The sequence below is a fragment of the Strigops habroptila genome, chromosome 23, assembly GCF_004027225.2.
Source record: "Strigops habroptila isolate Jane chromosome 23, bStrHab1.2.pri, whole genome shotgun sequence".
NCBI lineage: Eukaryota > Metazoa > Chordata > Aves > Psittaciformes > Psittacidae > Strigops > Strigops habroptila.
In genome coordinates this window covers 1763876-1782295 of record NC_044299.2, presented here as the reverse complement: position 1 = coordinate 1782295, position 18420 = coordinate 1763876, and the positions used below count along the sequence as shown (strand labels likewise).

The 18420-nt window shown below is 68.1% G+C and overlaps 3 protein-coding genes across 11 annotated transcripts; 1 reads left to right on the top strand and 2 right to left on the bottom strand.

Annotated features, from left to right (window-relative positions):
- Positions 1 to 292: 292 nt before the first annotated feature.
- Positions 293 to 4061, bottom strand: OS9 (OS9 endoplasmic reticulum lectin). Of its 2 annotated transcripts, none has more exons than XM_030510618.1 (14): positions 3833 to 4061; positions 3271 to 3447; positions 3112 to 3175; positions 2947 to 3023; positions 2761 to 2859; positions 2483 to 2684; positions 2268 to 2396; positions 2064 to 2149; positions 1919 to 1961; positions 1744 to 1832; positions 1403 to 1657; positions 1095 to 1329; positions 763 to 869; positions 293 to 651 (listed from the first exon to the last, which is right to left on the bottom strand). In XM_030510618.1, the coding sequence occupies exons 1-14, from the start codon at positions 4004 to 4006 to the stop codon at positions 523 to 525; spliced, it is 1866 nt and encodes a 621-aa protein (XP_030366478.1). In that variant the 5' UTR covers positions 4007 to 4061; the 3' UTR covers positions 293 to 522. The 2 variants fall into 2 exon arrangements, with proteins under 2 accessions (XP_030366478.1, XP_030366477.1); XM_030510617.2 differs by having other exon boundaries at positions 2064 to 2152; positions 3833 to 4026.
- A 184-nt stretch (positions 4062 to 4245) lies between these two features.
- B4GALNT1 (beta-1,4-N-acetyl-galactosaminyltransferase 1) lies at positions 4246 to 13017 on the top strand. 8 transcript variants are annotated; one of them, XM_030510632.1, is made up of 13 exons: positions 4277 to 4318; positions 4906 to 4956; positions 5927 to 5998; positions 6884 to 7097; positions 7919 to 8083; positions 8175 to 8281; positions 8372 to 8409; positions 8493 to 8673; positions 8858 to 8959; positions 9721 to 9908; positions 10673 to 10813; positions 11603 to 11840; positions 11926 to 13017. In XM_030510632.1, exons 4-13 carry the CDS (start codon positions 6904 to 6906, stop codon positions 12138 to 12140), a joined length of 1569 nt encoding a protein of 522 aa, XP_030366492.1. In that variant the 5' UTR covers positions 4277 to 4318; positions 4906 to 4956; positions 5927 to 5998; positions 6884 to 6903; the 3' UTR covers positions 12141 to 13017. The 8 variants fall into 8 exon arrangements, with proteins under 8 accessions (XP_030366490.1, XP_030366492.1, XP_030366487.1 ...); XM_030510627.1 differs by having other exon boundaries at positions 4302 to 4318; positions 10686 to 10813; XM_030510628.1 differs by lacking the exon at positions 4277 to 4318 and adding an exon at positions 4411 to 4454 and having other exon boundaries at positions 10686 to 10813.
- An 814-nt stretch (positions 13018 to 13831) lies between these two features.
- On the bottom strand, positions 13832 to 18162 carry DTX3 (deltex E3 ubiquitin ligase 3). Its single transcript, XM_030510650.1, has 5 exons — positions 17952 to 18162; positions 17443 to 17510; positions 16328 to 17025; positions 14953 to 15170; positions 13832 to 14147 (listed from the first exon to the last, which is right to left on the bottom strand). Exons 2-5 carry the CDS (start codon positions 17453 to 17455, stop codon positions 14072 to 14074), a joined length of 1005 nt encoding a protein of 334 aa, XP_030366510.1. The 5' UTR covers positions 17456 to 17510; positions 17952 to 18162; the 3' UTR covers positions 13832 to 14071.
- Between the last annotated feature and the right edge of the window lie 258 nt (positions 18163 to 18420).

The following is an 18420-nucleotide window of genomic DNA, read 5'->3' as shown; positions in this document are numbered from 1 at the left end:
TGGGGGGGTCGCGAGGTCGGTCCCTGGATCCCGGGGGGGTGCCGGTGGGTCCTGGTGTTCTCAGTCCCGGTTCCGCGGTGGGTCCCGTCGGGTCCCCGGCATCGACCCGCCCCCTCCTCGCTCCCATTGGCCAGCACCAGACGAGCCCCCGCCCTAGCCTGGCCCTGATTGGCTGCGCCCAGTCCATGGGGCGGGCACTAAGACCCAGCGAGTCCCTCGGTGGGCGCTGGGGGGGGGCACCGGACACACGGACGGACACCGGGGGGGGTGGGTCACGGACAAAGAGACAGAGCCCGGGGGACCCGGTTTATTGGTAAAAAGGGGGGGGACAAATGGCTCCAGTGGCAACGAGGGACCCCCCAAATCACCCCCTCCCCATATTACACCCCCCAACACCTCCCCCCCAAACACCCCCCCCCAGAAACATACTCCCCCCCCCGTCACAGGGACCCCCCCAAACCAGTCCATGGGACCCGGCGGTGGGGCAGCCCCACAGCAGAGCATTGGGTGGGGGATGGGGGGTCACAAGTCGGGGTCCTCGGAGTCCCCGGGGGGGGGCGGCTCGCGGTGGCCCCCCCACACGAAGCGGTAGTTGTCCTGCAGTGCCTGGTGCCGCCGCCGCTCCCGGTGCACCTCGGGGGAGCCCTGCAGCTGGGGGGGGACACGGGTCATGGGGACACACAGCAAGGGGGGGACACACAGCAATGGGGGGACACTCATCATGGGGGGGGACAGTCGCCCCCGGGTCCCCCCCGCGCTCACCAGCACGTTGAAGAAGATCTCCTTGAGGTTCTTGGTGTCCTCCTCTGACAGCCACCGGCCTTCGGCCTCGTCCCCCCCCGCCGTCACGATCTTGATCTCGATCTTCCCTGCGAGGAGGAGGAGGAGGATGGGGGTGAAAGACGATGATGATGATGATGGTTGGGGGGTGATGGAGAAGGGTGAAGGTTGATGGTGATAGAGGAGGATGATGGGAGGTGATGGAGAAGGATGAAGGTTGATGGTGATGGAGGAGGATGAAGGTTGAGGGTGATGGAGAAGGATGAGGGTTGGGGGGTGACGAAGGCTGGGATTGGGGGTCCCCCAGCCCCTACCTTCAGCCCGCAGCCCCTCCTTGGCCAGCAGCTCCCGCACGTCGCTCTGGGGGTGGCCCTGGGGGGGTTCCTGCTGCCCAGGCCTGCTCTTCCTCCCAGCCCCTTCCTCCTCCTCTCTCTCGCCCCCCCCATCCAGCTTGTCCATCAGGCGGTTGAGGGTGGAGGCCAAGGACTTGGAGGCCCGGGTCCGGTCGAACTCACCCTTCAGCCCCTCGGTCTCCAGCTCATCCTCCACCTGGGGGTGATGGGTTTGGGGGGGTCACAGGGGGGCCCGGCCTGGCCGGGGGGGTCCCGGTGCTGTGACCCACCTCGTTGATGATGTTGTCAAACTCTTTCTCCATCTCGGTCTTCACCTCCTCCTTCAGCTGCGCCATCTGCTCCCGCGGCAGCAGCACGGCCTCCAGCTCCTTCTCAAAGCCCCCCAGAAGGTCCTCATCGTCCTCCTCATCCTCTTCTTCCTCCTCTGGTCGCTCCTTGTCGCCCACTGAGGGCTCCTCGTGGGCCGGGGGGGCCTTGGCCGCTGCCTCCTCCACTTCCTCCTCCTCACTCACCTTCTCCTTGGCCTGGAGGCGGAGGGAAGGTTCTCATGAACACCCCTGGGTGCCACGGTGGAACCCGAGGCCGGGAGCGGCTCCCGGTGGTCACCCACCTTCTTGGAGCTCTCCTTCAGCTCCTCAATGAACTGGAGCAGGTCCCCGAGGCTGCGGATCACTTTGAAGTGGATTTTCTTCCGCGGATCTACAAGGTGACCACAGGGAAGGACAGGCGGGAAGGCTGGGGCCGGAGCAGGGCACACACGGAGCGGCCACCGGCGCGGGACTCACCGGCCACCCGGCCACCAGCCGCCTTCGGAGACGGCTCCTCCGCCTGCAGGAAAGAGATGGGGTGATGCAGCAGGAACCCAAAGCAGCTCCTCCAGCACGGGCCGCCCGGAGGCTGGTGGCCAGCAGGACACCCATGAGGACTCACCCTGGTGCTGTCCTGGTGGCCACCGGCCTCGCTGGTCACCTCGTGCCCCTGCTCCTTGGCTGGGTCTGGGTCGTCCCTCGGCGTGGCTGCTGGGGGAGGAGGAGGAGAGGACATGGGCACGGCTGCCCCCCGGAGGAGAAGGGGACATGGGCACAGCTGCCCCCCCCCCGTGGTGGCTCCTTGGCCACGGGACATTGGCCGTACCGTCACCAGCGGCCACTGGTGCCCCCTCGGGGGGGTTCACGGGGGTCTCTGCGTCCTTCTCGCTCCACAACCTCGTGTCCAACGTCTTGAGCTCCTCCGAGATCTCCTCCACCTTCCGCTTGGTGTCCGCTGGTGGGATGAGAGGGGCGGACTCACGTCACCCTCTGGGGGGGTCCCACCCCGCACCCACCACGGGGAGGTCCCCCGGTACTCACAGACTTGGGCCCGGACGTACTGGACGTACTGGGCCGGGCTGAGCGCGGGCTGGCACAGGATGGGCTGCGGCGCCGCGCCAGGGGCCGGCCGCAGCAGCGGGTGGTGGCAGATGCGGGTGGTGTGAACCGTCAGCACGTAGGAGCACGACTGGGGCTCGTCCACGCGGGCCAGGTAGTCACCAGCCCCTTCCTCACACAGGAACTGGGCGATAAGAGCCATGAGCCACCATCATCATCATCATCATCACCCAGCACCGCGCGCCCCAGCGCAGCCTCACCCGCACTTCGGCCTCACGGGCCCGGCCGGTGAGGTCGCAGCGGGAGCCGTTCACGTAGCTCTGGCTGTGGTAGCGCTTCAGGCGGTGCTGCTTCGAGGCCTGCGGAGGGGGTTGGAGGTGGGGATTCTCTGCTGTCTCGTAAGCAGGTTGGGTGCCATCGCACGGAGGCGGGGATGGAGCCCAAACCTTGGCTGTCTCGTCATCCCAGTCAAACGCCGACTGATAGTAGCCCAGGAAGAGGATGTCTCCTTTGATCTCCGACTCTACAGCAAGAGGCCAGAGTGGTGCAGGCTGGAGGGGACATGGGGGAAAATCTCCCCCCGCTCCTCCTCCTCCCTGTGCCACCATCACCTTCCACATGGTACTGCTGGATGTGCTTCCCATAGCAGAACTCATAGGTCCACCAGTCCTTGGTCTGGAAAAGAAGGGGAAGAAAAGGGATGGAAGACCCCGAACCCTCCCCGTGTGTCCCCCCACCCCACCCCGTGCCCCCAGAGCCCCCACTCCCACCTTGACGAGGCAGGGAGCGGTGCCCATGGGTTGCAGGAGCTCGGTGACGCCGGAGCCGTTGTAGAGCTGCGCCTCCTCCAGCGGGTCCGGGGGGCTCCGCACAGCCGCCGCCGGGAGCCGGCACTCGTAGCGCTGCTTGAACTTGGAGGCCACCGTCACCACGTCCCCCGGCGGGCGCTGGGGGCGGGGAAACGGGGCTCGGGGGTCCGGTGGCGCCCTCCCCGTGCCTCAGTTTCCCCCTCCCGGTGCCTCGGTTGCTCCCAAGCCCTTCCTGCCCAAACGGGGCCGAGCTGCCCGGCCCGCGGGGGCTCCGTTACCGGCCCTATGGAGCCGGCTCCTGCCCTGGGGTGTCAGCGGGATGCAGCGGGGGAGCCACCGGAGCCGCTCGCTGGTGGAACCCGAGGGAGGGACCGGACCACACCCCCCCCACCCCGTTCCGTGCCCGGGCTGGTGCGTTCGTGGCTGGGACCCCCCTAAGGCGGTGCCGCCCCCGACCCCCGGTAGGGCCCCGCGGCCCCGGTCCCCGCCGCCCCCCGCGCGGTGCGGGTGAGGCCGCGCGCACCTGCCCGGCCAGCACGGGCTCGGCCAGGATCTCGAGGCCGTACTTGAGCTCGCCGAGCTCCTGCAGGTCGAGCGCGGCGCGGGCGCCCCGCAGCGCCGGGCCCAGCACGGCCAGGACCGACACGAGCAGCGCCCCCAGGCCCGGGCCCGGACCCCGGCGCCGCCGCGCCGCCATCTTCGCCCTCCTCCTCCTCCCCTCCCGCCGCCGCTTCCGCCCGCCGCCTCCCAGCGCCCGCCCCCGCCCCCCGCGTCCCGCGCGGCGATTGGTGGGCGCGCCTGCCCGTCAGCGCTGTGCTCGCCTCCGATTGGCCATTCCCCCGCGGTGACGCCGCCGGCGCTGAGGCCGCGGCCGCGGGGCGGTGGTTCCTCCCCGCGGTTGGACGCTATTGGGTAGAGTCAGAGCTGGAGGCAGCCAATGGGAAGGCGGGGCGCGATGACGCAGACCTAGGTGCGGGTACCGGCCCCCCATTGGCTGAGCGGGATGCAGGTGAGCCCCGCGCCCTGATTGGTGGAGAGAGGGCAGAGCATCCCTGGGGAGGGATTGCGGGGGGGGGGTGGGTGGGGGGGCCGCTTTGTCACGTGATTACCGGAGCTGGGAGGAGGGGGCCCGGCCCCGCTCCAGGGTGAGCCCCCCCCGCGACCCCCCTAGCGATCCCCCGGACCTCCCCCCCCAATTCCCAGCTCCCAATTCCCTCCCCAGCCCCCAAATCCCAGCGCCCGTCCTCCCATTGGGCCCCCCGGTCCCCCCCCGTCGCCGGCGGTCCCGGCCCCCCGGTTCCACACCCCATCCCGGGGCTCAATGAGGCCGTTGTTCTGCCCACGCCGGCACACAGAGCCCGGCCTGTGGCGACCGCAGCCTCCGCCTCACAGGGGGCGGGACACGGGGATACACCGAGGGGGGGCCCCGATCCCGACCCCCGCCAGGCCCGATGCGCCGGTGACAGCGGCGGCCGCCTCCTCTCTGCTCTTTGTTCCCCCCTCCCCGCTCCCCGCCTTCCCGCCCCTCCCGGGGCTGCGGCGGTGCCGTTCCCAACCGGGGCCGCCGGGGGCGCCCGTTCCTCCCCCCCCCCGCAGACACCGACAGACCCCCCCTCTGCCGGTGCCGGGACCCGCCGGCGGAGCCAGGTAGGGCCGGGGCCATCCAGAGTCTCCATATCGCGACATGTCGAGGCGAGGGGGGACATCTGCCGACATATCCCTTTACCCTAAGCCTCCCCCCCCGGCCTCCACATCCCCCGAACCCCGCAGTGGCCGCATTGCCTGACCCCCACTAGTCTTCACCCCCCATTGCCGAACCCCCCCACTCCTGACCCCGCCCACTCCTAACCCCCCCGTTCCTGATCCCCCCAATCCTGTCCCCTGATTCCTGGACCCCCATGCCCAAACCCACCCAATCCTGCCTCCACCCATTCCTGCCCCCCCAATCCTCCTCCCCCCATCCTCCCCCCCCAATCCTGACCACCCCCATTCCTGACCCCGCGTTCCTGACACCCCCGTTCCTGACCCCCCCAATTCCTGCCCCCCCGGTTGCCTGGCCCCCCCAATCCTGACCACCCCACTCCTGACCACCCCAATCCTGACCTCCCACTCCTGACCCCCCCACTCCTGCTCCCCCAAATCCTGACCCCCAATAATGACCCCCCTATTTCTGACCCCCCCACTCCTGATCCCCCATTTCTGACCCCCCAAACCTGACTCCTCCAATAATGACCCCCCTGTTGCCTCACCCCCCATTGTCTGACTCCCCCAATCCTGACCCCTCAATCCTGACCCCCCATTCCTGACCCCCCCATTCCTGACCCCCCCAATCCTGACCCCTCAATCCTGACCCCCCCATTTCTGACCCCCCCATTCATGACCCTCCCATTCCTGAGCCCTCAATCCTGATCCCCCCATTCCTGACCCCCCCATTCCTGACTCTCCCATTCCTGACCCCCCTAATCCTGACCCCTCAATCCTGACCCCTCATTCCTGACCCCCCAATCTTGACACCCCCCCGAATCATGACCCCACCTCCCTGCACAGAACCCCGGGGGGGTCCGTGTGTGTCCCCGTGACCCCCACCCTGGCCCTGACGCTGTCCCTCTGTCCCCAGGCCGGTGTTGTGGGGGGGGCAGAGCCATGAGCGTGAGCTGAGACCCCCCCAGAGACCCGCAGCCAGCCCGAGGTGAGGCACTGGGGGGGCTGGGAGGGGCTGGGGGGCACTGGGAGCACTGTGAACACTATGGGGCTACAGGGGAGTTCTGTGGGACACTGGAAGGTTCGGGGGGGTCGCTGGAGACACTGGGGATGCTGCGTGGGGCTGGGGGGCACTGGGGGGCATTGGGAACCCTGGGGGGGACTTGGAACACTGGGAGGTGTTGGGGGGCACTGGGAGCACTGGGATCACTGGGGCGGGCACTGGGAGCACTGAGGGGCACTGGGAACACTGGGAGGCACTTGGGGGCACTGGGAACACCGTGGGGCGCTGAGAGGCACTGGGAGCACTGAGGGGCACTGGGAGGCACTGGGAGTACTGGGGGATGCTGGGGGGCACTGGTGGCACTGGGAGCACTGGGGGGCACTGGGAGCACTGGTTGCACTGGGAGCACTGGGAGGCACTGGGAGCACTGGTTGCACTGGGAGCACTGGGGGGCACTGGGAGCACTTGGGGGCACTGGTTGCACTGGGAGCACTGGGGGAACTGGTTGCACTCGCAGCACTGGGGGTCACTGGGAGGCACTGGGACCACTGGGGACCACTGGTTGCACTGGAAGAACTGGGAGGCACTGGGAGCACTGGGAGCACTGGAATCGCTGGGGGGGGCACTGGGAGGCACTGAGGGCACTGGTTGCACTGGGAGCACTGAGGGGCACTGGTTGCACTGGGAGCACTGGGGGGCACTGGTTGCACTAGTTGCACTGGGGGGGCACTGGGGGCACTGGTTGCACTGGGAGCACTGGGGGGCACTGGGAGCGCTGGGTTGAACTGGGGGGGCTCCATGTTCTCTCGGGGTCACTCGGGGTCACGCTGTGTCTCGTCTCTCCCCCCCTTCACCCCCCGTCCCCCGTAGCGCCCCCTGCCGGCCGCACCATGCGTGGCGCGCCGCGCTCGTGCGCGCTGGCGGTGGGCGTGGCCTCGGCGCTCGCGCTGCTGCTGCACCTCTGGGTGCCCGCGGGCCCCCCCAGCGTGGACCTGCGCGACCCCCCCCGCCTGCCGCCCCCCCCGCGCGGGCCCGCGCGCGCCTACCCCCACGTGCCCTTCCGCCTGCGCCGTGACGTCATCGAGTGAGGGCGGGGCCCCCCGGGGTGGGGGGGAATGGGGGGGGGGGTTACACGTTGAGGGGGGGGCACATCAGAGTGGTGACATCTAATGGGGGCTCACCTGTGGGGGGGTATCCAATGGGGGTTCACCTGTGGGGGGGGGTATCCAATGGGTGCTCACACGTGGGGGGTATCCAATGGGGGTTCCCCTGTGGGGGGGGTATCTAATGAGGGCTCACCTGTGGGGGGGTGTTATCCAATGGGAGGGGCATTCAATGGGGGGGGCACCCATGGGGCTGTGGCAAGTGATGGGTGATGCCCGGGAAGTGTCAGGGTGGGTGACAAGGCCATGGGGGGTGACGATGAGGCCATGGTGGTTCCATACTGGTTCCATACTGGTTCATACGGGTCCATACTGGTCCATATGGGTCCATACTAGTCCATATGGGTCCATACTGGTTCCATACTGGTCCATATGGGTCCATACTAGTCCATATGGGTCCATACTGGTTCCATACTGGTCCATATGGGTCCATACTAGTCCATACTGGTCCATACTAGCCCATACTGGTCCGTACTGGTCTGTACTGGTCCATACGGGTCCGTACTGCTCCATACGGGTCCATATGGGTCCATACTGGTCTGTACTGGTTCCATACTGGTCCATACTGGTTCCATACTGGTCCATACTGGTCTGTACTGGTTCCATACTGGTCCATACTGGTTCCATACTGGTCCATACTAGCCCATACTGGTCCATATGGGTCCATACTGGTCCATATGGGTCCATACTGATTCCATACTGGTCCGTACTGGTCCATACGGGTCCGTCCCGCCCTGCCCAGGCTGCTGCCCGGGAACGGCTGCTCGTGCGCAGCGGAGCCGGGGCCGCTCCCACGGCAGCTCTTTGGGCCGGGCCGTGGCGCCGTCGACTTCGGCAGCAGCTTCGGCCCCGGCGAGCGGCGGCTGCAGCAGCAGCGGGAGCACGAGTTCCGCTCCTACCGCCGGCGGTGAGCGCGGCACCGGGGGCACCTGCTATGGGGCAGGATGCTATGGGGCAGGGCGCCGTGGGGCAGGGCACCCATTGAGCGCTCCCCACAGGGTGCAGTCTCCGGCCGATCGGCTCCTCATCGTTCGCGCCAACTCGCCCCTGGAGTACCCGGCGCAGGGGGTGGAGGTGCGGCCGCTGCAGACGGTGCTGGTGCCTGGTGAGAGGGGCTGGGGGGCCGGGGGGGGCGCGGGGGTTATGGGGTAAAGAGGGCTCTGCCCCACTCATTGCCCCATGTCTGGTCCCACAGGGCTCAGCCTGCAGGCGCCGGGCAGGGAGAGCTACGAGGTGAGGGCAGACCAAGGGTACGCTGTGGGACGTGCGTCCCCCCATTAACCCCCATTGACTCTGTGCCCCCCATTGCCCCCCAGGTGAACCTGACGGCCTCCATGGGGACCCTGGCGGTGGCCGCGGTGGTGGAGGGGGTGTCGCTGCGGGGCGAGGGGCAGCCCCACCTCTCCATGGCCACCACCCACCTGGACCACCTCAACCGGCAGCTCCAGTTCGTCACCTACACCAACACCCTCTTCCACCCCGACACCGCAGACATCGGTGGGTGCTGCGCCCATGGGTGGGCTGTGGATGGGTGCTGCGCCCATGGGTGGGCTCTGGGGGGGTGCTGGGCCCATGGGTGGGCTCTGGGGGGGTGCTGGTGCATGGGGGCAATGGATGGGGTTGGGGGTGTCCCGCGGGGGGGGGGGTGCCGGGTGCCGCCCAGCGCCCGCTGCCCCTCCAGTGCAGTTCTGCACCCACGGGCATGAGGCCGCCTTCGCCATCCGCATCCGGCACCCGCCCGCGCCGCGGCTCTACGGGCCCGGGGACAGCGACGGCGACGGAGGTGACCGGGGCTGAGCCCCAGTGCTCCCAGTGCCACCAGTGCAACCAATGCCCCCCAGTGCAACCAGTGCCCCCAATGCCCCCCAGTGCAACCAGTGCCCCCAATGCCCCCCAGTGCCCCCCAGTGCTCCCAGTGCCACCAGTGCAACCAGTGCCCTCAGTGCCCCCAATGCCTCCCAGTGCCCCCCAGTGCTCCCAGTGCCCCCCAATGCCCCCCAGTGCTCCCAGTGCCACCAGTGCAACCAGTGTCCTCAGTGCACCCCAGTGCTCCCAGTGCCCCCCAGTCCTCCCCAGTGCTCCCAATGCCCCCAGTGCAACAAGTGCTCCCCAATGCAACCAGCGCCCCCCTCTGCCCCCCAGTGCTCCTAGTGCCCCCCAGCGCAACCACTGCCCCCCAGCACAACCAGTGCCCCCAGTCCCATTCCCCATTGGTATGTCCCATTCCCTGGGGGGGGGTTGTCCCATTCCCCCCATGGGTATGTCCCATTCCCGGGGGGGGGGGTGTCCCATTCCCCCCATGGGTATGTCCCACTCCCGGGGGGGGGGTTGTGTCCCATTCCCCTCATGGGTATGTCCCATTCCCAGGGAGGTGTCCCATTCCCCCCATGGGTATGTCCCACTCCCGGGGGGGGGGGTGTCCCATTCCCAGGGAGGTGTCCCATTCCCCATGGGTATGTCCCATTCCCGTGGGGGGGGGTATGTCCTATTGCCGGGGGGTGTCTCCCATTGCCGGGGGGGGTGCCACGGCGCTGCCTGTCCCAGGGTACAACGTCTCGGCTCTGGTCACCATCGCCACGAAGACGTTCCTGCGCTACGAGAAGCTCCGGGGGCTCCTCTCCAGCATCCGCCGCTTCTACCCCGGCGTCACGGTGGTGGTGGCCGATGACAGCCCCCGGCCCGAGCCCCTCAGCGGCCCCCACCTCGAGCACTACGTCATGCCCTTCGGCAAGGTGGGGGCGTGGGGGCATGGGATGCCATGGGGTGGCCATGGGATGCTGTGGGTGCCATGAGACGCTGTGGGATGTTGTGAGGTGCTGTGGGATGCCGTGGGATGCTGAGGGATGCTGTGGGGTGCCATGGGGTGCTGTGGGGTGCCATGGGATAGCCACAGGATGCTGCGGGGTGCTGCGGGGTGCCATGGGGTGCGGTGGGATGCTGTGGGGTGCCATGGGGTGGCCACAGGATGCTGTGGGATGCTGTGGGGTGCTGTGGAATGCTGTGGGAGGCTGTGGGGTGCCATGGGGTGGCCACAGGATGCTGTAGGATGCTGTGGGAGGCTGTGGGATGCTGTGGGAGGCTGTGAGGTGCTGTAGGATGCTGTGGGAGGCTGTGGGGTGCTGTAGGATGCTGTGGGAGGCTGTAGGATGCTGTGGGATGCTGTGGGATGCTGTGGGGTGCTGTAGGGTGCTGTGGGAGGCTGTGGGGTGCTGTAGGATGCTGTGGGAGGCTGTGGGGTGCTGCGGGGTGCTGTGGGATGCTGTGGGGTGCTGTAGGATGCTGCGGGAGGCTGTGGGGTGCTGTGGGATGCTGTGGGGTGCTGTAGGATGCTGTGGGATGCTGTGGGAAGCTGTGGGGTGCTGTAGGATGCTGTGGGAGGCTGTGGGGTGCTGTAGGATGCTGTGGGGTGCTGCAGGGTGCTGTGGGGTGCTGCGGGAGGCTGTGGGGTGCTGCGGGGTGCCATGGGGCAGCCGTGGGGCTGACGGTGTCCCTGCAGGGCTGGTTCGCAGGGCGGAACCTGGCAGTGTCCCAGGTCACCACCAAGTACGTGCTGTGGGTGGACGATGATTTCATCTTCACGCCCCGCACGCGGCTGGAGAAGCTCGTGGATGTGCTGGAGAGAACCAGCCTGGACCTGGTGCGGGGGGGCCGGGCCCCGGTACCCAGGGGTGCCCCGGGGGCTGGGGGGCTGTGGGTGGGTGATTCTGGAAGGTCCCGGTGCCGTTCCCAGTGCTGGGGCTGCAGGTGGGTGCTGGGGCTCTGGGGTCCCAGCCCCGTCCCAGGGTTTCGGGTGCTAATGGCAGGGCTCCTGTTCCCATCCTGTTCCCGTCCTGGTACCAGGGCTCTTGGGTGCTGTTCCCACCCTGTTCCTGGTGCCCGGTGCCAGTGCCGGATCCCGGGTCTGGGTCCCAGTCCCGGTGCTGATGCCGCAGTTCCCGTTCCTGGTGCCAGTGCTGGGGTCTGGGTTCCTGTTCCCGATGCCAGTGCTCTTGGGTCCCGTTCCCATTCCCATGTCTATTCCCATTCCCATTCCTGTGTCTGTGCCCATTCCTGTTCCCATTCCTGTTTCTGTTCCCATTCCTATTCACATGTCTGTTCCCATTTCCATTCCTGTTCCCATTCCCATTCCCGTTTTCATTCCCATTCCAATTCCTGTTCCCGTTCCCATCCCCGTTTCTGTTCCCCTTCCTTTTACTATTCACATGTCTGTTCCCATTCCCATTCCCGTTCCCGTTTTTGTTCCTGTTCCCATTCCCGTTCCCATTCCTGTTTCCGTTTCCATTCCCATTCCCGTTCCCATTCCCATTCCCGTTCCCATTCCCTTTCCCTTTCCCATTCCCATTCTTGTTCCCATTCCCACTCCCGTTCCCGTCCCCGCCCCCGTTCCCGTCCCGCAGTGCCTCCAACGCCGTTCCCCCTCCCGCAGGTGGGTGGCGCTGTGCGGGAGATCACGGGCTTCACCACCACGTACCGGCAGCGGCTCTCGGTGCGGGCGGGCGGCGCGGGCGGGGACTGTCTGCGGGCCCGGCCCGGCTTCCACCACCGCCTCGCGGGGTTCCCGGACTGCGTCGTCACCGACGGCGTCGTCAACTTCTTCCTGGCCCGGACGGACAAGGTCCGGCAGGTCGGGTTCGACCCGCGGCTGCGGCGCGTGGCACACCTTGGTGAGCAGCCGCGGCACCGGGGGACGGGGGGGGGCGGGATATGGGGACATGGGATCACGGGGCTCATGTTCCGCCCCCCCAAAAGAGTTCTTCATCGACGGGCTGGGGGTGCTGCACGTGGGCTCCTGCGAGGACGTGGTGGTGGATCATGCCTCCAAGCTGGCGCTGCCCTGGCGCCGCTCCGAGGGCGAGCGGCAGTACGCGCGGTACCGGTACCCGGCGGCACGCGACGACAGCCTCAGCCTCAAGCATCGCCTCTTCTTCTTCAAGAACCGCTTCAAGTGCATGGCCGGCAACTAACCCCCCCACCCCCCCGGCCACCACCGGCCACCCGCCGCGGGGACAACCAGCATGGGCCACCCAACGGGACTCCACATGGGCAAACCCATGGGTCACCACCCCGGGGGGGGCAACCGTCATGGGACACCAAATGGGCCACTCAATGGGCTACCCCCTGGGGGACATCCCAATGGGACACTCCACAGGCTAACACATGGGCAACCCCATGAGCTGCCACCCCAGGGGCAGTAAGCTGTGTGGGGCACCCCATCGGCCACCACTCGGGGGACAACCCCATGGGCTGCCACCGTGGGTCACAACCTGTGGGGCAGTACCCATGAGCCATCACCCCATGGGCACCCCAAGGGGCCACTCTTTGTGGGGGGGGGGGACAACCACCATGTGCCATCCCATGGGTCACCCCATGGACCACCCTATGGGCCACCACCTGGGGGGAGGGAACAGCCCCATGTGCCACCCCATGGATAACCACCCGAGGGGGGGGGGACACACAACCTCATAGGCCACCCCCATGGGCCACCCTATGATGGGCCACCCCCCTAGGGGGCCCTATGGGCCACCCCATGGGGGGGGGACAGCCCCATGGTCCACCCCCAGTGTCCCCCCATCTCCCCCTATGTCTGCCCCGTGCCCCCTCCCCCCACCCCCCCGTTTTTAGCTCTTTTCTACTGTGGGGGGTGGTTCCGGCCCCCCCCCACCGGGGCACCCACGTGACCGGGGCCCCCCCTTTTGTGCCGCCCCCCCCAGTTTTCTATTGTCCGGCTCCTCCCGCCGGGGGGCCCCCCCCCGGACCTCAGGGGGCGGGGCTGGGGGCGGGGCTTCACATCCCTCCCCCCCCTCCCTTTTCTACCCAATGGATGGAGAGATTTTAACCAGACCGGACTCTGCCTCGTTATTGGCCCCGCCCCCTCACTTACCCCCGCCCCTTTCCGGAGCCCACCCACCAATGACCGCCTTTCAGTAAAGCCCCGCCCCCGCGCCACCACGCCCCCTTTAAAGCCCCGCCCCAGCACGCCTGTCCCTCCCACTGCCATGGGTGACGTCACGGGGAGGGGGGCGTGGCCTTGCTGGGCCATTAACCCGAACCTATGTGGTGGGGGCGTGGCCTAAGAAGAGGGGCGTGGCCTAAGGGGGTGCACGGGAGTCCCCCGGGTCCCCCCGTCCCCGTCCTGCTCCTGCCCCGGGACACGGGCACGTCCCAGAGCCCCCATCCCGGGGTCTCCGCTCCCGATGTCCCGATCCCGGTGCCTCCACCCCAGGGTCCGCACCTCTGATGTCCTGATCCCGGTGTCCCCATCCCGGGGTCTCCACTCCTGATGTCCCGATCCCCGTGTCCTCATCCCAGGGTCCCCACCTCCGATGTCCTGTTCCCGGTGCCCCCATTCCGGGGTCCCCACTTCTGATGTCCCGATCCCGGTGGCCCCATCCTGGTGCCCCCATACCGGGATCCCCGCTCCTGATGTCCCGATCCCGGTGTCCCCATTCCAGTGTCCCCCCCCCAACACCCCCATCCTGCCGTCCCCCCCTTGACGTGCCTCTTTCCCCCCACCCTGACGTCCCTATTCTCAGGTCTCCGTCCTGGTGCCTCCACACTCTGTCCCCGCCCCCGCTCAGTGTCCCCATCCCTCCACATCCCTCTCCCCCTCACCCCTCCCGCCCCCCCCAGCCGCGCCCCCCCCGACCCCCCCTCGCATCGTTGCATATTTTTATTGGATCAAAGTTACAGACGGGGGGGGGGGGGGGGAGAGAAATAAAAAAACAATTAATAAATTAACCGGCCGCCCCCCGCCCAAGGGCACCAACCCCCCCCCCCGGGCCCTGCCATGGTCCTTGTGCCCCCCCCCGGGGGGATGCCGGTGCCGAGGGGGGAATCCCGGTTCCCTGGGGGGGGTGTCCCCGTTTCCCGGGGGGGTCCCGGTGCCCCCCCCGGCTCAGTCCTCGGTGATGCCCTTTGCCCGCAGCTCCTCCTGCACCCGCGCCAGGTACGTGGGGTCAGGGTATCCGAACCTGGAGGGATGGGGGGGGCAGGTCAGTGGGTGCCCCCCCCGACCGTTTGGGGTGCTGCCACCTCCATACCCCCAGGCACCCACAGCCTGGTTTTGGGGGGCCCCTACCCCAGAGGTACCCGTACCCCAGGTGTGCCCCCCCCAGGCCTCCATCCCCCTGAAGTGCCCCCCATGGGTGCCCCCCCCATGGCGTACAGCCAGGGCCCTACCCCCACATGGATTCCCACTCCCATGGGTGCCCCTCCATAGGTTCTCTTCCCCATGGGTCCCCACCCGTATGAGTGCCCCCCAAAGGTCTCCCACTCCCAGTGGTACCCCTCATAGGTCCTCACCCTAGGGGTGCCCCCCCTTCCCCTGGGGGTACCCCCACCCCCATGGACCCCCCCCATGGATCCACCCCTATGGGTGCCCCCCTGGTGCTGTACAGCTGGGGCTCCCCCATGGATCCCCGCCATGGGTATCCCCCTCAAAGGGTGGGCCTATGGATGCCATACAGCTGGGGCCCCCCATGCACCCCCTCTCTATGGGTGCCCCTGTGGGTGCCGTACAGCTGGGGCCCTCCATGGATCCCCTCCCTATGGGTGCCGTACAGCTGGGGCCCCCCATGCATCCCTGCGCTATGGGTGCCCCTGTGGGTGCCGTACAGCTGGGGCCCCCCATGCATCCCCTCGCTATGGGTGCCCCTGTGGGTGCCGTACAGCTGGGGCCCCCCATGCATCCCCTCGCTATGGGTGCCCCTGTGGGTGCCGTACAGCTGGGGCCCCCCATGCATCCCCTCGCTATGGGTGCCCCTGTGGGTGCCGTACAGCTGGGGCCCGCCGGTGCAGCTGGTCTTGTGGTGGATGTCGTTCCAGGTGATGACGTTGGCCCGGCCCGTGGTCATGGAGGTGCCCACGGTGAAGGTGAGGCGCTGGGTGAAGGCCTTGCGGAACAGCCCCAGCACCTTGTTGCCCTCGGGGCAGTCGGGCAGATACGCCACGCGCGTGGTGCCCGGGTAACGCACGCCGGGGTTGGGGTGCTCCTCCTGCGGGGGGGGGTACCCTGAGTGACCCACCAGCGCCAGGGGGTTCAGAGGTACCCAGTGGTATGGCACTGGGGGCAGCCAGCAGGGCCTGGGGGGTCTGGGGTACCCAGGGGTATGGGGCTGTGGGCACCCAGCAGGGCCTGGGGGGTCCAGGGTACCCAGGGGTATGGGGCTGGGGGCACCCTGCAGGGCCTGGGGGGTCCGGGGTACCCAGGGGTATGGGGCTGGGGGCACCCAGCAGGGCCTGGGGGGTCCAGGGTACCCAGGGGTATGGGGCTGGGGGCACCCTGCAGGGTTTGGGCTCCAGTCTGGTGTCACCCATCACGTTCTGGGCTCCCCCAGCAGGGTTTGGCCTCTGGTCTGGGGGCACCCATCACACTCTGGGCTCCCCCAGCAGAGTCTGGGCTCTGGTTTGGGGGCACCCATCACATTCTAGGCTCATCAAACAGGGTTTGGGCTCTGGTCTGGTGTCACCCATCACATTCTAGGCTCACCAAACAGGGTTTGGGTTCTGGTTTGGTGTCACCCATCACACTCTGGGCTCCCCCAGCAGGGTTTGGGCTGTGCTTCGGTGTCACCCATCACATTCTGGGCTCCCCCAGCAGGGTTTGGGCTCTGGTTTAGTGTCACCCATCACGTTCTGGGCTCCCCCAGCAGGGTTTGGCCTCTGGTCTGGGGGCACCCATCACATTCTGGGCTCCCCCAGCAGGTTTGGGCTCTGCTTTGGTGTCACCCATCACACTCTGGGCTCCCCCAGCAGAGTCTGGGCTCTGGTTTGGGGGCACCCATCACATTCTAGGCTCATCAAACAGGGTTTGGGCTCTGCTTTGGTGTCACCCATCACATTCTGGGCTCACCAAATAGGGTTTGGGCTCTGCTTTGGTGTCACCCATCACGTTCTGGGCTCCCCCAGCAGGGTTTGGGTTCTGGTTTGGTGTCACCCAGCACATTCTGGGCTCCCCCAGCAGGGTTTGGGCTCTGGTTTGGTGTCACCCATCACATTCTAGGCTCACCAAACAGGGTTTGGGTTCTGGTTTGCTGTCACCCATCACACTCTGGTCTCCCCCCTTCACCCCCCTCGCCCTGGGTGCTGGGGCAGGCAGAACCCCCCCGGGGGGTCCCCTCTGGGTTGGTGGGAGCCGCCGGCACCATCTTACCCCCTGGACGCCGGGCGGGAAGACGTACTGGATGATGATGGTGCCGAAGCTCTCGTAGCCGGGCAGCAGGAGCCCGGCGTCGCGCGTCACCAGCATGCGGCCGTTGGGGGGCTGGTTGCCCACCAGGGTCCCGTAGAAGCGCCCGCACATGGGACACGCCGTCTTGACCTGCAGCGCCCGCGTGATGCACGCCTCGCAGAAGGAATGCCGGCACTTCTCCAGCGTCTTCATCTTCTGGATCTCACCCAGGCAGATGGGACACTGGCGCTCAGGCTCTTCCTCCCGGGAGCAACCGGCCGCCGATGGCGCCCCCGAGGACGAGGGGGCTGCGGATGGCCCCCGGCCCCCCAGAGCGGCTGCGCCGGGCTCCAGGACGGTGACGCAACCCACCAGCTCGCCGTGGCGGTTGGGAGGGCTCTTCTTCTTGAGCTCCTTCTCCGTCTCCTTCAGCAAGGCCTTGAGGGCTTTGCGGGCCGGGCAGAGCCCCCCCGGGGGCCACGGGGGGGGCACGCAGAGCTGCAGGACGTAGATGTCGGAGGTCTCGCCATCCACCATGATGCTGACCTTGGTCTCCTCCTTCAGCCGCGCCAGCTTGGCCGGGCTCTCCTTGGTCAAGAAGTCCCACACGCGCTTGGAGACCGTCACCTTGTTCTTAGTGGCCCCCCCGCACGCTGCCATCCTGGAGAGGACAAATGACACTGGGGGGGGGTGTCCCCCCCACGGGGGTCAGAGCTTGAGAGGTGGCACCCAAAGGTGGCCCCATAGGACCTGAGTGTCATCATCCCCCCCCCCACCCTCCTCAATCCAATGGTGGGGACAACACTTCACCCACCACTCAGGGAATAAAGCCCCCCCCTCAAAGTGATCAAGTTAAGGGGGGGTCACAGCCCCCTGACCCATGGAGGAGGCATGCAGGGGACCCCCTTACCCAGCCCCCCCCACTGATGGGTCCTTGGGGGGAGACATCTGCCCACCCAAGGCGGCACCTCCAGAATTAACCCCCCTCAAAGACACCCATGGGGGTGTCGCAGCCCTGAGCGGGTCAGGGTGAAGACTGGAGCACCCCAGTACTGCCCAATGGGGGGGTCCCCAAGCCCATGGGGGGTGACACCCACCTGGCGAGCCCATGGGGGACAGCAGGAGCCGGAGATGCCAGCGGAGCACCGGAGCCACGAGCCACAGGCTGGGGGGGGGGGGGCACACGGGGGGGTCACACGGGGGTCCCTGGCCCAATTAGGGGGGTCATCACCTCCCCCAAACATCATCATCACCCCCCCCCATGTCCCCAGGAGACCCTACAACAACAAACAGGCCTTGCCCCCCCCCCCCCCCCCGAAGCAGTTGAAGACCCCCCCGGCCCTTTCCGCACCCCGACCCTCACCGCTCCTGGGTCCCGGGGGGGGCTCGACGATGGGGCGCTGGGGGGGGGGGCCCCGGGATGTGGGGTTGTAGGGGGCGGCCGGATGGGGCCGCGGCCTGTTCGCGGAGGCCCAGATGGGGCCTGGGGCGCTCGGGGGAGGCCTGACAGGGCCGAGGGGCCTACACCCGGGCTCAGCCGGGCCCGGTGGCGGGGCAGGGGGGCCCGGTGTCCGTCCCCGTGTGTGTGTCCCCCCCCCGGACCCACCATCGCCGGGCGGAGCGAGCGGGGCGGCGGCAGCGGCGGCGGCGGCGGCGGCGGGGCCCGGAGCCGCCGCGCGTCACGTGACGCGCGGGGCGGGGCCGCCATGGCAACGGGGGCGGGGACCATGGCAACGGCAGCGGAGGGAGGAGGGACCCCACCGAGGAGCAGCGGGAGAGTCGCCATGGGAACGGCGCGGGATGGCGGGGGCGGGGCCAAAGCGAAAGGGGCGGGGCCAGACACCCCAGTGCTGCGGCGCTTGGGGCGTGCCCAGTGGGAAGAGGCGTGGCCAGTTGAGCCGGGGGGCGTGACCTGGGGCTCTGGTGGGCGTGGCCTGCAGCTCCGCGGGTCCCGGTCCCGGGGGGGCTGGCGGTCCCGGGGGGGCTGGCGGTCTCGGGGTCCCGGCGGAGATCTCGAGATCCCGGGGGAGGGGGTTTCGGGGAGGATGTCGGGGTCCCGGGGGGGGGGTCTCGGG

What these genes read in the sequence shown, in the direction of transcription:
- B4GALNT1 (XM_030510630.1), top strand. Translation starts at nt 6,904, where the DNA reads ATGCGTGGCGCGCCGCGCTCGTGCGCGCTGGCGGTGGGCGTGGCCTCG. An exon ending in GCAGACGGTGCTGGTGCCTG is followed by an intron (nt 8,282 to 8,371) that starts GTGAGAGGGGCT and finishes CTGGTCCCACAG; the next exon opens with GGCTCAGCCTGCAGGCGCCG. An exon ending in GGACAGCGACGGCGACGGAG is followed by an intron (nt 8,960 to 9,720) that starts GTGACCGGGGCT and finishes TGCCTGTCCCAG; the next exon opens with GGTACAACGTCTCGGCTCTG.
- DTX3 (XM_030510650.1), bottom strand. An exon ending in TCCCGCCCGGCGTCCAGGGG is followed by an intron (nt 15,171 to 16,327) that starts GTAAGATGGTGC and finishes CCCCCCCCGCAG; the next exon opens with GAGGAGCACCCCAACCCCGG. An exon ending in TGCACCGGCGGGCCCCAGCT is followed by an intron (nt 14,148 to 14,952) that starts GTACGGCACCCA and finishes CCATCCCTCCAG; the next exon opens with GTTCGGATACCCTGACCCCA.
- OS9 (XM_030510617.2), bottom strand. Translation starts at nt 4,006, where the DNA reads ATGGCGGCGCGGCGGCGCCGGGGTCCGGGCCCGGGCCTGGGGGCGCTG. An exon ending in GGGATGACGAGACAGCCAAG is followed by an intron (nt 2,860 to 2,946) that starts GTTTGGGCTCCA and finishes CCCCCTCCGCAG; the next exon opens with GCCTCGAAGCAGCACCGCCT. An exon ending in AGATCTTCTTCAACGTGCTG is followed by an intron (nt 652 to 762) that starts GTGAGCGCGGGG and finishes GTCCCCCCCCAG; the next exon opens with CTGCAGGGCTCCCCCGAGGT.